Source organism: Lonchura striata, chromosome 23, assembly GCF_050655825.1.
Source record: "Lonchura striata isolate lonStrDom1 chromosome 23, ASM5065582v1, whole genome shotgun sequence".
In the NCBI taxonomy this organism is placed as follows: domain Eukaryota; kingdom Metazoa; phylum Chordata; class Aves; order Passeriformes; family Estrildidae; genus Lonchura; species Lonchura striata.
The window spans coordinates 4,559,053-4,570,931 of record NC_140725.1 but is presented as its reverse complement, the minus strand read 5'-3'; the positions used below and the strand labels follow the sequence as shown (position 1 = coordinate 4,570,931).

The 11,879-nt window shown below is 63.4% G+C and overlaps 3 protein-coding genes across 4 annotated transcripts in view; all 3 read left to right on the top strand.

Annotated features, from left to right (window-relative positions):
• Positions 1-1,951: 1,951 nt before the first annotated feature.
• TMEM35B (transmembrane protein 35B) lies at positions 1,952-3,669 on the top strand. The gene is made up of 3 exons (XM_021554793.4): positions 1,952-2,083; positions 2,913-3,093; positions 3,185-3,669. The coding sequence occupies exons 1-3, from the start codon at positions 1,976-1,978 to the stop codon at positions 3,313-3,315; spliced, it is 420 nt and encodes a 139-aa protein (XP_021410468.3). The 5' UTR covers positions 1,952-1,975; the 3' UTR covers positions 3,316-3,669.
• Positions 3,670-3,819: 150 nt separating this feature from the next.
• On the top strand, positions 3,820-7,260 carry LOC110484279 (platelet-activating factor receptor). Of its 2 annotated transcripts, XR_014949931.1 has the most exons (3): positions 3,820-4,727; positions 5,592-6,866; positions 6,906-7,260. XR_014949931.1 is itself a non-coding variant. In XM_085559784.1 (2 exons), the coding sequence occupies exon 2, from the start codon at positions 5,601-5,603 to the stop codon at positions 6,603-6,605; it is 1,005 nt and encodes a 334-aa protein (XP_085415910.1). In that variant the 5' UTR covers positions 3,820-4,727; positions 5,592-5,600; the 3' UTR covers positions 6,606-7,260. The 2 variants fall into 2 exon arrangements, 1 of the variants encoding a protein (XP_085415910.1); XM_085559784.1 differs by having other exon boundaries at positions 5,592-7,260.
• Positions 7,261-9,595: 2,335 nt separating this feature from the next.
• The window catches only part of DLGAP3 (DLG associated protein 3), a 28,670-nt gene continuing 26,386 nt past the window's right edge, over positions 9,596-11,879 (top strand). The window contains exon 1 of the mRNA XM_021554798.3: positions 9,596-9,764. The gene's annotated coding sequence lies outside the window, so the exon portion shown is untranslated. The remainder of the gene's footprint in view (positions 9,765-11,879) is intronic.

The following is an 11,879-nucleotide window of genomic DNA, read 5'->3' as shown; positions in this document are numbered from 1 at the left end:
TGACTGTTGTAATTAAGCCTGAGATAGCAAGAGTTAAGAGTTCTCTAGAAGCCAGAGCAGTGTTGGGTTTAGCTGTTGCAGCACAAATTGCCGTGGTTCATGTTGCTTCACTTGATGCTTTGGCAGCTGCACTGTGCACATACACTCTAGTTCACGCTGTCATTCATTAAATACAATTTTTTGTTTAAATATCAAGTTGTTTAATATGTTGAAATACACTAGTGGTGGCTTTGCTCATTGTAGCAGGGTTTCTTCCTCTAGTGTCATGAAGAGTCATCAATGTTTGGCTGGACCACCTTTGCCAGATTAGAAACATGAAAATAAATTGGTTTCCATGTGGCAAAATGGGTATGATATGCTTGAGGGGGGTCTGGATGCCTGGGAGTGCTTGTGGCAGGGAGGGTTGGTGCTGCACTAGGAGCTGCTGCTGTTCTCTCAGGCAGTCAGGTGCTGGTTGAGGGCAAGCTGAGGTGTTTCACTCTGATTAGATGACTGTGGTATTGTCTGGATCCTGGAAAGGCTTCAGTGAGGTTTGTGGCTCATCAATAGCTGCCCTGCAGGGGCTGTGTGGTTTGGTGTCTTTGTCTCCACAGCTACTGCAGCTTGTGCAGTCTTTTTTTCTTCAGATTCTGTTATTTTCCAGTAACATGTCCTCATTTCCACTGTTGCAGCACTGGCTGCTTCCTGTGAGAAAGGGTTGCGGCATTCCATGTGCTGAACTGCATCTCCTCAGCTCCCTGCTCTGAGCGAACTGCAGCCTGTGTCCTGTAGGGCTGGGATGGGTTTTCCCTGATGCTGGTGTTGGCTGTCACTATCACCTGGGGTGTCCTCTGGTGAGGTGACACCTTGTTCTACCAAATAGTTCATTAAGTAGCTTCTGTAATCAATTAGAGATCAGAGACTGAGAGCAGATACACTTGAACTATATCCTGGGAGCAGTAACTGCTACCCTGGTGCCATAGCCCTCCCTGATGTGCACTGAGCTGCTGCACTCATTTTTTTCAGGTTTTGATGGTTATTTTTTAATTCATTTCTAACCAAGGAGCTTTCCAAGCCGTTAAGGCATGGAGCCTGCCTTGGCCTGTTGCTGTCAGTGCATGGTGTTCCATCCCCAGCTCCAAATCAGGTTGAGCAGCTGAAGAATCATGTGGTGGCAGGGGTAAAAATAGTGTCACTGCCCCTGGCCCCTGTCCAACCAGTGCATGTGGCAGCCCCTGCAGCGTGGTGGCCGAGCTGGGGCCGGAGCAGGTCCAGGCTGGCCGTGCTTTCTGTGCCCCACAGTGCTTCCTCGTGCCTGGAAAACGCTTCGGGCTCTCATGATTTATTGGCATTAAAAAAGTATTTCCGCTTGAATTACACAAACGTCAGCGCCCGCGGCTCCCCGGGGCCTGGCTCTCGCCAATGCCGAGCTGCCGTTCCTGCGGGGCTCAGCCGGTGCTGGAGCCGAGGGGAGCGCGGCCGCCTCCGTCCCCCCGGAGTGGCCTCCCTGGGGCCAGGGCATCCTCGATCGGCTGCTGCCTGCGCCCGGGGCTGTGCCCAGCGCTGCCTGTGCCCCGCCTGCCATCGCTCCTCGCACCCCAGGCCGGCCGGTGCTGCCATGGATCGCAGCTTCTCGCAGCGCCCACGCACCCCAGCGGTGGGATTTGTTGTGGGGTGGGGGGTTCCCTTTTTCCTCCAGCTGTGTTTCGGTGGGAGGATGGTGCTGCTGGCTGGCGGGGACGTGTCATAGCCTGGGGGGTGACACTGCACATCTGAGCACCCCCTGCCCCGGCAGCACCCAAGGCGCTGCCTGAACCTGCGGGGCTGGGGCGGGAGCGGGGCCGGGCTGGGAGCGGAGCCGGGCTGGGAGCGGAGCCGGGTTGGGAACGGAGCCGGGCTGGGAACGGGGCCGGGCCGGGAGCGGAGCCCGGAGCCGGGTTGGGAACGGGGCCGGGCCGCTCCGCCCCGCTCCGCCCCTGTGCCCGCCCGTCCCGCCATGGCGGCGGCCTTCACCGCGCTCCGTGTCCTGCTTGGGATCTTCTTCTTCCTCACGGGCGTCCTGAAGGTCTCGGACTGGCTCTCCGCCGACCTGCACCGGCACATGGTGAGCGCGGCGGCCGCAGGGCCGAGCCCGGGGAGTGAGCAGGATGGGGGCAGTGCAAAGAGCCACTTCGGCGTGCAGGGCTGGGCTCTGGGGGAAAGGAATAGGTTGGGGTGCAGGGCTGGGCTCCGGGGGAAAGGAAAGGAATAGGTTGGGGTGCAGGGATGAGCTCCAGGGGAAAGGAAAGGAGCAGGTTGGGGTGCAGGGATGAGCTCCAGGGGAAAGGAACAGGTTGGGGTGCAGGGATGAGCTCCAGGGGAAAGGAACAAGTTGGGGTGCAGGGATGAGCTCCAGGGGAAAGGAAAGGAGCAGGTTGGGGTGCAGGGATGAGCTCCAGGGGAAAGGAAAGGAGCAGGTTGGGGTGCAGGGATGAGCTCCAGGGGAAAGGAACAGGTTGGGGTGCAGGGATGAGCTCCAGGGGAAAGGAACAGGTTGGGGTGCAGGGATGAGCTCCAGGGGAAAGGAACAAGTTGGGGTGCAGGGATGAGCTCCAGGGGAAAGGAAAGGAGCAGGTTGGGGTGCAGGGATGAGCTCCAGGGGAAACACGTAGGGCTGACCCTATTCTGGTGCGGAGCTGAGCCTTGGGTGAGAATGAGCAGGCTGAGACTACAGGGGTTCAGGGTGGAGCATTTTGGGTACAAGGTTGAGCCCTTCATTGTGAATCAGCCAGAGTCCAATGGAGCACAGGGCTGATCCCCTTAGGGTGTGTAGTTGAGTTATTTAGGATGCAGAGCTGATCCTCTTGGAAGACAGGGCAGAGCAGACACACTGAGGGGCTGTATCTCCTCAGCCCCAGGCTCAGGGCTGCCTCACCCCTCTCCCACCTTCCCAGGCATCAGAGTTCGTGCGGTTTGCCAAGGTGTTTCCCCTGAAGGACCTGGGGTTTGTGCCAGAGCCGGGCAGGTACCTGGCGGCCGTGGGCTGGCTGGAGGTGACGGCCGGGCTGTTGCTGGCATTTGGACCTCAGCTACTGCAAGAGATCAGCAACTTCATCCTCAGCGTCGTCATGATCGGTGAGAGCCAGTGGGCACCCACTGCCCATCGTGGGGTCTCGGGGCACCCTTGGCCAGAGACGCCCACTCCTATGCTCTGCTTCATGCCCAGGTGCCATCTACACGCTGCTGGCACTGCAGGAGCCGCTGGCCATGTGTGCCCCGGCCACCCTCTCCCTCGGCCTCCTCCTGCTGCTCAACATCCGTGGATATCCAGCTGCCCCCCAGCCCAAGTTCGAGTGACGAGAGGCGGGAAGGACAGACGGCTCAGCCGCTGGGGAGCAACGCCTTTATGGAATTTTCAGGGACAACGTCACATCCTGCGGGGTAGCTTGCTGATGAGACACGGTGTGTCCTCTCCTGCCTCTGCCAGTGATTCTGGTGCTGGTTGTCCCCTCCCTGTGGGACCTGGGCTGGTGCTGTGGGGTGGTGGCTGTGGCACCGCTGTGATGCTGCCGTGGCGCCGCTCCGGCAGCTCCGCTGCTGAACTCGCACAAAGCGTCTGGCTCTTTCCAGTGTTTGGCCACACTAAGCAGGGGCTGGCTCTGCTGTCTTGGGGGCTTTCAAATTTTGGAATAAAACCTCTTGTTTTTCACATTTTGCCTCTCTGTTTATTTCTGCCTTCCCCCTACGCTGAGCCTTGGGAGTTAAGGGGATGTCCTGGGGCTGGAGGACCCAGTCCCTGGGGACAGTGTCTGGACACAAGACTTGGGGACATGTCAGAGCTGGTGCAGGAGCTGGCACAGAGGCAGATGGACAGTGGGGAGAGCCCATCTGGGGTGGGATCCCTCAGCCACCCACATCCACCCAACAATGTGCCGGGAGGCCCCTTGCTGTACACCCATGAGCTGACAGGAGCGAGTGCCCAGGCAGGCATGTGCTTTTTGTGGATCTTGCTCCCACGGGGAGCCAGCATCTGCCACCCCAATGGGCACAGCACGCTCAGGATGAACCACAGTTCACCTGGAGTGTCTCTCAGCAAGGGGGCTGGGCTGGCTGTGTGGGGAGTCTGGCTGTTGGGAAGAGCAAGGGGTGTAAGACACCCCTGTACCCCTGATGGGACCTGAACTACCTTGGGGTGACATCTTTGGTGTCCCAAAGAACACACACAAATTGGCCACACAAAGCAGTGAGTCAGATGCTCACAGATCTTGGGGGGGAGCCTGTAGGGTGCTCCCCTTAAAACCAGCTTTGAAGCCAACAAAAGCACAAAGAGCCAGGAGGAGGCAGATTCCTGCTTTGATCCCTTTGGGGCATCCCTCTACTCCCCAGCTGCCGGGTGCAGAAACTTGACCCTCTGCTGCTTTCATCCAGGCGTGGGTGGGAGAAGGGCCCTGGGAAATGGTATTGGATGTGGCTGGGGGCACAGGGAGGGGGTCAGCCAGGCCAGTACTGGCCACTCCCACATGCCCCCAGCCCCAGCCGGCACAGGGGATTTTAGGGTGGCTCCAGCAGGGAATTCCCCATTACATACACACACAGGTGCTCTCCCCACTCCAGCTGCTGTCCCACAGGCACTAACAGGGGGCTTGGGATGGTGGGTGGGGGTCAGGCAGCCCCTGCCTCCCTCAGCACTTAAAGCTGTCCTCAGCCTGGCTGGATCAGAGTGAGAAGGAGCCAGAGGGGACAGAGCCGCTCCTGCCTGACCCGACAAGGTAAGAAACAGTCGTGGTGTGGGTGAGATGGAGCATTCACTGTGCCTACGATGGGGAAGGAGGAGGAAAAGGGGACCACTGAGGGATCCGGACATTCCTTTGGGGTCCAAAGGAGGTCCCCCAGGCTCAGCAGCTCATGCTCTCCGTGTTTCAACCTGGGGCTGGGTGCTGCATGTGCCGAATCCAGCCTTGCTGTGCTGGAAAACACCAGCTGGTGACTCAGTGCCTTCGTTGGCGAGGTGTGGGCAGGCAGTGATGGGAGGTGAAGTAACTGCAGCCCTGGATACAGCCACTGCAGCACAGCATGCTTTTCCATAGCCAGGACCAGAGGCAAACCCCTCTGCGCAGGATGGGGGGCGTGGGGGGATGCTGGCCCCGTGTTTGTACCCCCTGTCCATATCTGGGTTTCTCCATTCTGGAGCTCGCTGAGCCAGACAGTGACTTCCTCATGCCTGGCTCCATGGGGAATTTGGGGTGCTGGGAGAGGGCTGGGGTGGGTGGCCCCACAGGCACGTGCTGTATGGGAGGTGTTAAGCCCCACAGCTGCCGACTGGAGCCAGTGTGGCACCTTCGGGTGGCTCCGGCTGCAGCTCTGTCCCTTGGCTATGCTGCAGCTGTCCCTGCCACTCCCTGCGAGCTCTAGCCGGGCAGTTAACAGTGGCCTCTAGGCTCCCTTGTTGTGTGGGGGGACAGAATTGGGGGCCCCTCCTCTCCTGTGTGAGCTGAGCCCTTCCAACAGATGATGGCACCCCCACAGGGCTCTGCCTCCACTGCAGATGCCAGCCAGAGAGGTCGTCCTGTACAGGTAAACATCCCTCCTCTGTCCCCAAGGGTTGTGCCACTGGCTGTTCCCCGTCTTTGCAGGAGCCCGGGATGAACGGCTCGGTGCCGGGACCGCCGCTGGTGGAACAGCCCGGCGAGTGCGTGCCCAACAACCCGGTGCAGTTCGTGCTGGTACCCATCATCTACTGCCTGGTGCTCTGTGTGGGGCTGCCGGGCAACCTGGTGGCATTGCTGGTCTTCCTGCAGAGTGGCAAGGTGAGGAAGGCCATCCGCATCTACCTCATCAACCTCACGCTGGCTGACATCCTCTTCAACCTCACCCTTCCCCTCTGGATCCACTACTACCTGGCTGGAGGGGACTGGCTACTCTCGGAGGCCACCTGTCGCCTGGCAGGGGCCGCCTACTACCTGGCCACCTACAGTGCCATCACCTTCATGGCTCTCATCAGCTTCAACCGGTTCTGCGCGGTGCGGGCGGCGCGGCGGGCGCTGCCGCTGACGGGGCCCCGCGGCGCCGCGCTGGCCTGTGCCCTGGCCTGGCTGCTGGGGCTGGGCTGTGCCGTGCCCACCCTGGCCACCCACCAGACCTTCCCCACCCACGCCGGGACCACCGCCTGCTTCGAGCAGCACGGGCGGCAGCGGGGCTATGCCTACGCCATGGTGGCTTTCTTCTCCGCCGCCTTCCTGGTGGTGCTGGGCACCTACGCCTCCATCGCCCGGGCGCTCTCGGTGCCCGCCGCGGCCTCGCCGGGCTCCCACCGGCAGCAGGCCCGTGCCATGGTGCTGGGGATGCTGCTGGTCTTTGTCGTCTGCGTGGCCCCCTACCACCTGACACTGGCCCCCTGGGTGGGCAGCCGGCCCGCTGCGCCGCTCTGTGGGTCCCCTGACAGCCTGGATGTGCTGCACACGCTGAGTGTGGCCCTGCTCAGCCTCAACAGCTGCCTGGACCCCGTCATCTACTGTTTCTCCATCCGGCGCTTCCGCGCTGACCTGCATCGGACCCTGCGCAAGATCGGCCGGTGCCTCCCGCTGCCCCCGCCGGCCCCGGCCGGGCCAGCGCCTGCCGCCCGAGCATCCTCCTTCACCTCCTCGTAGCGGGGCGGGCACCAGGGTCCTGCCCCCGCCTGCCCCGGTGCCGCAGGCCCCGTGGGACGTGGTCCCTGTTGCCAGGTGAGGGATCGGGAGCAGCGTGGGGGGAGCTCTGGCTTCGTGCACTCCCCTCCTCCCACCCCGCTCTGCTCTCAGTGCATTCCCACGCGCCCGCAGTGGGAACCAAGCGGAGATCCTGCCCCCCGCATTGCAGGCACTGGGAGAGAGTCCCTGGCACTGGGAGAGCGGCACTGGCACTGGGAGAGAGTCCCTGGCACTGGGAGAGCGGCACTGGCACTGGGAGAGAGTCCTCGGCACTGGGAGAGTGGCACTGGCACTGGGAGAGCGGCACTGGCACTGGGAGAGAGTCCTCGGCACTGGGAGAGTGGCACTGGCACTGGGAGAGGGACTCACCCAGCAGTGGGAGCTGAGCCATAGGGGGTTTTGGGAAGGCAGAATGGCGAGGGATGCTCCGCGGTTGCCGTCATCTCCCGGAGGTCTCCATCCTGCAGGGACATGCATGACCAAAGACCCCCGTGGCATGAGCTGGGCTGCTGAGGGGGCTGTTTGAGGCCCCGTGGCCAGTCCTGTCCTACAACGTCCCTAAGCCTCATGGCTACACCCCTCCCGCTCTTGGCCAGGATTAAAAATGAATGAACCAAAGGCTTCTTCGCTGGTCGGTGCCTGTGCCCCTCACCGAGAGATCTCTGTCCCTCGGGGAGGGCTGGATATGGGGAACCCCCGTCCCCTGCAGCCCTGGCCCCCAGCCCAGCCCCGCTCCTGCGGCAGGACCGTGTCCCAGGGCGGCTCTTGCACCGGGGGCTGCTGACCCCGCACCCCTGCCCCGTTCCCTGCCCCATCCCCTGCCCCCTGCCCCCTGCCCCGTGCTGGCCGCAGCCCCCAGCCCGCAGCTGCCGCCCCCGCCCCGGGAGCCCCGGCGCGGCGGGGGCGGCGGAGCGGGCTCGGGGCCGTGGGCGGCTGTGTGGGCGGATGATGGTGTTTTCCCAGCCCTGGCTCGTTCCTGCTGCCAGCGCAGCCCCGCTCTCGGTGCTGCACCAGCGGGAGAACAGAGCGGCTGCAGTGCAGCCCCGCGGGTTCTGGGCATGGTGGGGGGCAGGGGTGCATCAGCTGCCCCCCACATGGGGGTCTTCCTCCCCCAGCACAGGGCTGCTCTCCAGCACACTCGTGCATGGAAGGAAATGAAAGACTCCAGGCAGGAGGAGATGTGATGCCTGGGGGACTGCTGGCATGGGATGGGCAGGGTGGCAGTGGGCACCGGGATGGGTGGGTGATGCTGTGAATTATGAGGGCTGCCCGGATGCCAGCAGAGAGGTGAAGGTGCAGGATAAGGCCCAACCCTGGGGAATGGGGTCTCCATATGCCATGGAAACTGTGCACCACTGTGACCCAGGGAGACCATGGCTCAGTAAAGCCAGTGTGGGTTCATGGGATGCCCGTGCTGCCCATGGTGCCTGGACACTTTGCCCCCATGGATGGGGATGGATGAAGTCTCCATGTGCCGCAGTGCTGCTGCTCAGCAGAGCTGGGACACGTCCCAAGGTGCCTCTGCTCCACACCCGGCCCCAGGCCAGCTGCCTTCGACCACCCAGTTCTTCCCCTTTTGAAGTTCATATTAAATTTTAATCCTTTTATGTAACTGCTGAAGGAGGGGGCAGAGCTCTGCTCCCCGCATGCAGCAGGAGCAGCCGTGTCAGCAGTGCAGGATGCTGCAGGGCCTGCTGGGGTCTGGGACTGGACATCTCTTCCTGGGGGCACCAGGACTTTTGGGGGTCTCTCTGCCTGCCAGGAGTGGGGGCAGCCCCAGCTCTGGCTCTGGCTCTGCCAGGGTGTCCTGTTCAGTGGGAAAGCTTGGGCACTTGAACCACAGCACTGGGACATGGACATGACTGCTTAGAAACACATGTAGGGCACTTGTTTGGGCCATGTCCCCCCCACGCACTGGGCAGGGCCTGGTGAGGTGTTCTGGGCTCAGCTTGGCACCAGGATGGGGCATGTGCCACCACGCTGCTCCCGCCACCGTGCAGGGCGTTACCCAGGTTATTGTTCCTGCACTTCCAGCCCGCGCACGCTGTAATTATTATTATTATAATTACGATCAAATTACAGGGTGTGGTGTGAGTGGCTCAGCGGGCAGGCGGCAGCGGGTGACCCTGGGTCTGCTGGGGGAAGGCTGGGCCTCTGGGGCTGCACCCTGCCCGGGGCTGTCCTGGCACCTGGGGCTGTCCTGGCACCCTGGGGCTGTTCTGTCACTCAGGGACTATCCTGACAGCCCAGGGCTATCTCAGTACCCCGGGACTGTCTCTGCACTCTGTCCCCTCCCTGGCAGGCAGTGTTCCCGTGGACAGGCGTGGGTGACAGTCCTGGAGTGCCCTCGGCTCCCTGCAGTGCCCCAGGGGATGCCCACGGGTGGGTACCCCTTGTCTCTGCCAGTCCGGCTCCGCAGGGTGCCCCAGGGGATGCCCACGGGTGGGTACCCCTTGTCTCTGTGGCAGTCCGGTTCCGCAGGGTGCCCCAGGGGATGCCCACGGGTGGGTACCCCTTGTGTCTGTGCCAGTCCGGCTCCGCAGGGTGCCCCAGGGGATGCCCACGGGTGGGTACCCCTTGTCTCTGTGTCAGTCCGGTTCCGCAGGGTGCCCCAGGGGATGCAAATGGGTGGGTACCCCTTGTGTCTGTGCCAGTCCGGTTCCGCAGGGTGCCCCAGGGGATGCCCACGGGTGGGTACCGCTCATCCCGGCAGAGCCCGCGCCGGCAGCATCTCCCCGGCCCCACGCGCGGCTGCCCCCGCTCCCCCCGCCGGGGGTCCCGGGGCGCCGGGAGGCGGCGGCAGAGCCGCACCGGAGCCATTTTGCGCCGCCGCCGCCCGCTCTGGCTCCCGGGGAAAATCCACCGCCGTGTCTTGGCGGCGCCGCGGCGGCCCCGCTCCGCTCCCGCCGCTCCGCGCCCGCCCGCGCTGCACTGCGGGGCCGCCGCCACTCGCATGCTGCCGCCCGCCGCGCTCCCACGCGCGGGGCGCCGGCCCGGGCCGAGCCGGGACCAGCCGAGCCCAATCGAGCCGGGCCGGGAGCAGCCGGGCCGGGGGCGGCCGCGCCGGGCCGTCGGGGAACCGCCCGGGAGCCGCCGGAGGATGTAGGAGGCGGGAGCGGGGTAAGAGCGGCCCCGGTCCCGGGGGTACCGCGGTGCCCGGCGCGGAGTCGGGGCCGGTCCCCGAGATCCGCGGTGCCCAGCGGGGGGCGGGGGAAGCGGTCCCGGGGGTCCGCGATGCTCAGTGCGGAGGGGGCTCTCAGCAGCGAGGCACCGGAGCCGCTGCGGAGCCGGCCCCGCGGGAACGGGACGTGTCACCTGCGGACCCATCCAGCCCCGCCGAGCGGGTGTCCGGGGCTGAAGCGGGGAGATGGTGGAGGAGGGAGCCGGGGGATGGCCGGGGGCGTCTCACCGGTACCATGGCGCTCAGCTCCGCCAGGATTCCCCGGTGGGTGGGAGAGAAGGGCTGCCGGCGGGCATCCCCATCTCCTGCTGCCCGAGGCGCTGGGGAGGGAGGCACAGCCCGCAGCTCCTCCAGCCTCTCCTGGATGGCGCCGCCAGCCATCCTGCGTTCTCTCGCTGCGGAGGGCGCGGGGCAGGCCCAGGACCCCTCCCCACCCGGTGGGATCCCCCTCCCATCCTTCCCGAGGGGCGGTGAGGACCATGCCCGGCCGGGTGCCGGGAGCTGGCGTGGGGAACCAGCTGAGCTGTGCCCATCACCGTGCATCCAGGCGCCATGGTCCAAGCCAGCCTGACAGGCAAGCAGAGCTTTGGAGTCCCTGTCTAGGTGCTTCCTCTTGCTGCTGCCTTCCTTCCTCCAGACTGTTGGGTTTTCTTGGAGGGGTCGGTCTGGTCCCTCCGTCCCGTGCCAAACCTGCAGAGCAAGTTGGTGCTGGGACCTGCTGGTCTCTCTCCATCCTGTGACATCCAGCCCCGCATGTCACCTCCCTCGCGGGCTCCAGGGCTGCACTGCCCACAGCCGATCCCTGCCTGTCCCCTGGCCAGGAAGAGGGGACAAAGCCCGGCTTGTAGGTGTTGGTTATCCCTGTGGGAATCCAGGCTGGGAGCAGGCAGCCTTCCTTGGTGTAAATTGCAGCAGGAGCCGGTCAGCAGTGCAGATTCTCCTTTAGGAAATGGATGCAGTTTTTGGTTTTTCTCAGTTTCTCACCCCTGTGCTCCCACTGTTCCCCCGAATGCATCCATGGCTCCCAGCCCTTGAGGACTCTGTCTGTGCAGGGATGGAGCAGAGAGAAGGCCACTGGGAGATGGGCATGGCTGCAAGGAGCATGTCAGCCCTTTCAAGCATTATTACAGTGCTGGCAGGACTGGGAATGCAAAAATAGCCATCAAAGTGACCGTGGAACATCTGAGCCTGGAGGGGCCCCTTTTGGCTGTGGGGGTGTTGGGAGCACTGACGTGGGGAGCTGTTGATGTGAGCCAAACTTGGGGCTGCCCTGGGTGTTGTTACCCCACTGAGCCAGGGCACAAGGACCAGATCCAGGCAACCCAGCTCTCGGGAATGGGATGACAAAACCGTGGTGTCCCCCTGCCAAGGCTGGGTGAGATGGTGCTGAGCTTGGTGCCCAGATCTCCCTCCTGAGTGCCAAGGCTTGTGCCACGTGGGCTTGGAGGAGCAGCCCCCAGCCCTCTCAGTCCTCCTGCTGGGCCTGGCTCCCAGCAGCTTGGGCAAGACATGAGAAGAGTGGAGGATGCTTGGGAAGCCCAGGCTGGGGTGTTTGGGGGGGGCCCTTCCTTCAGCTTCCCCATCAGTAGCTCAGAGCTGTGCCAGGACCTGTGGGATGCAGAGCCTGTGTGGGCAGCTGGTGGCTGTGCTGGTGTGGGTCTCCCCAGCTCTGCCCACCCTCAAAGGCACGATCAGGCCCCGTGCTGGGGTCTCATGCCCAGGTGGAGCTGCTGCGGTGGGGGCTGGGGCTCCAGATCCAGGTTTTGCAGACGCTCGCATCTCTCCAGCAAGCTGAGCCGAAACCCTGGATCCCACCCAGCCAGAAATTTGGATCTGGAGCCAAAGGTGACTCTTGGCCCTTATTGCCAACACGGGCGAAGCTAAAATCTGGATCTGAGCAGAAACAGAAGGAGCCTGGATCCAGCGCAGGGGCTGAACGTGTGGCTTGTGCTCCTCCTGGCCATCAAATTGGATTTCCTGAAATAGCCTGTTGAAGACCAGAACCCAGCAGGGACCGAACGACAGGTCACCAGGGGTGTGGAAGCCCCATCACC

Bases quoted from the DNA above. Each gene is read 5' to 3' on its own strand.
- TMEM35B (XM_021554793.4), top strand. From the start codon at position 1,976: ATGGCGGCGGCCTTCACCGCGCTCCGTGTCCTGCTTGGGATCTTCTTC. The intron at 2,084-2,912 runs GTGAGCGCGGCG...CCACCTTCCCAG, and splicing joins CCGACCTGCACCGGCACATG to GCATCAGAGTTCGTGCGGTT. The intron at 3,094-3,184 runs GTGAGAGCCAGT...CTTCATGCCCAG, and splicing joins CCTCAGCGTCGTCATGATCG to GTGCCATCTACACGCTGCTG.
- LOC110484279 (XM_085559784.1), top strand. From the start codon at position 5,601: ATGAACGGCTCGGTGCCGGGACCGCCGCTGGTGGAACAGCCCGGCGAG.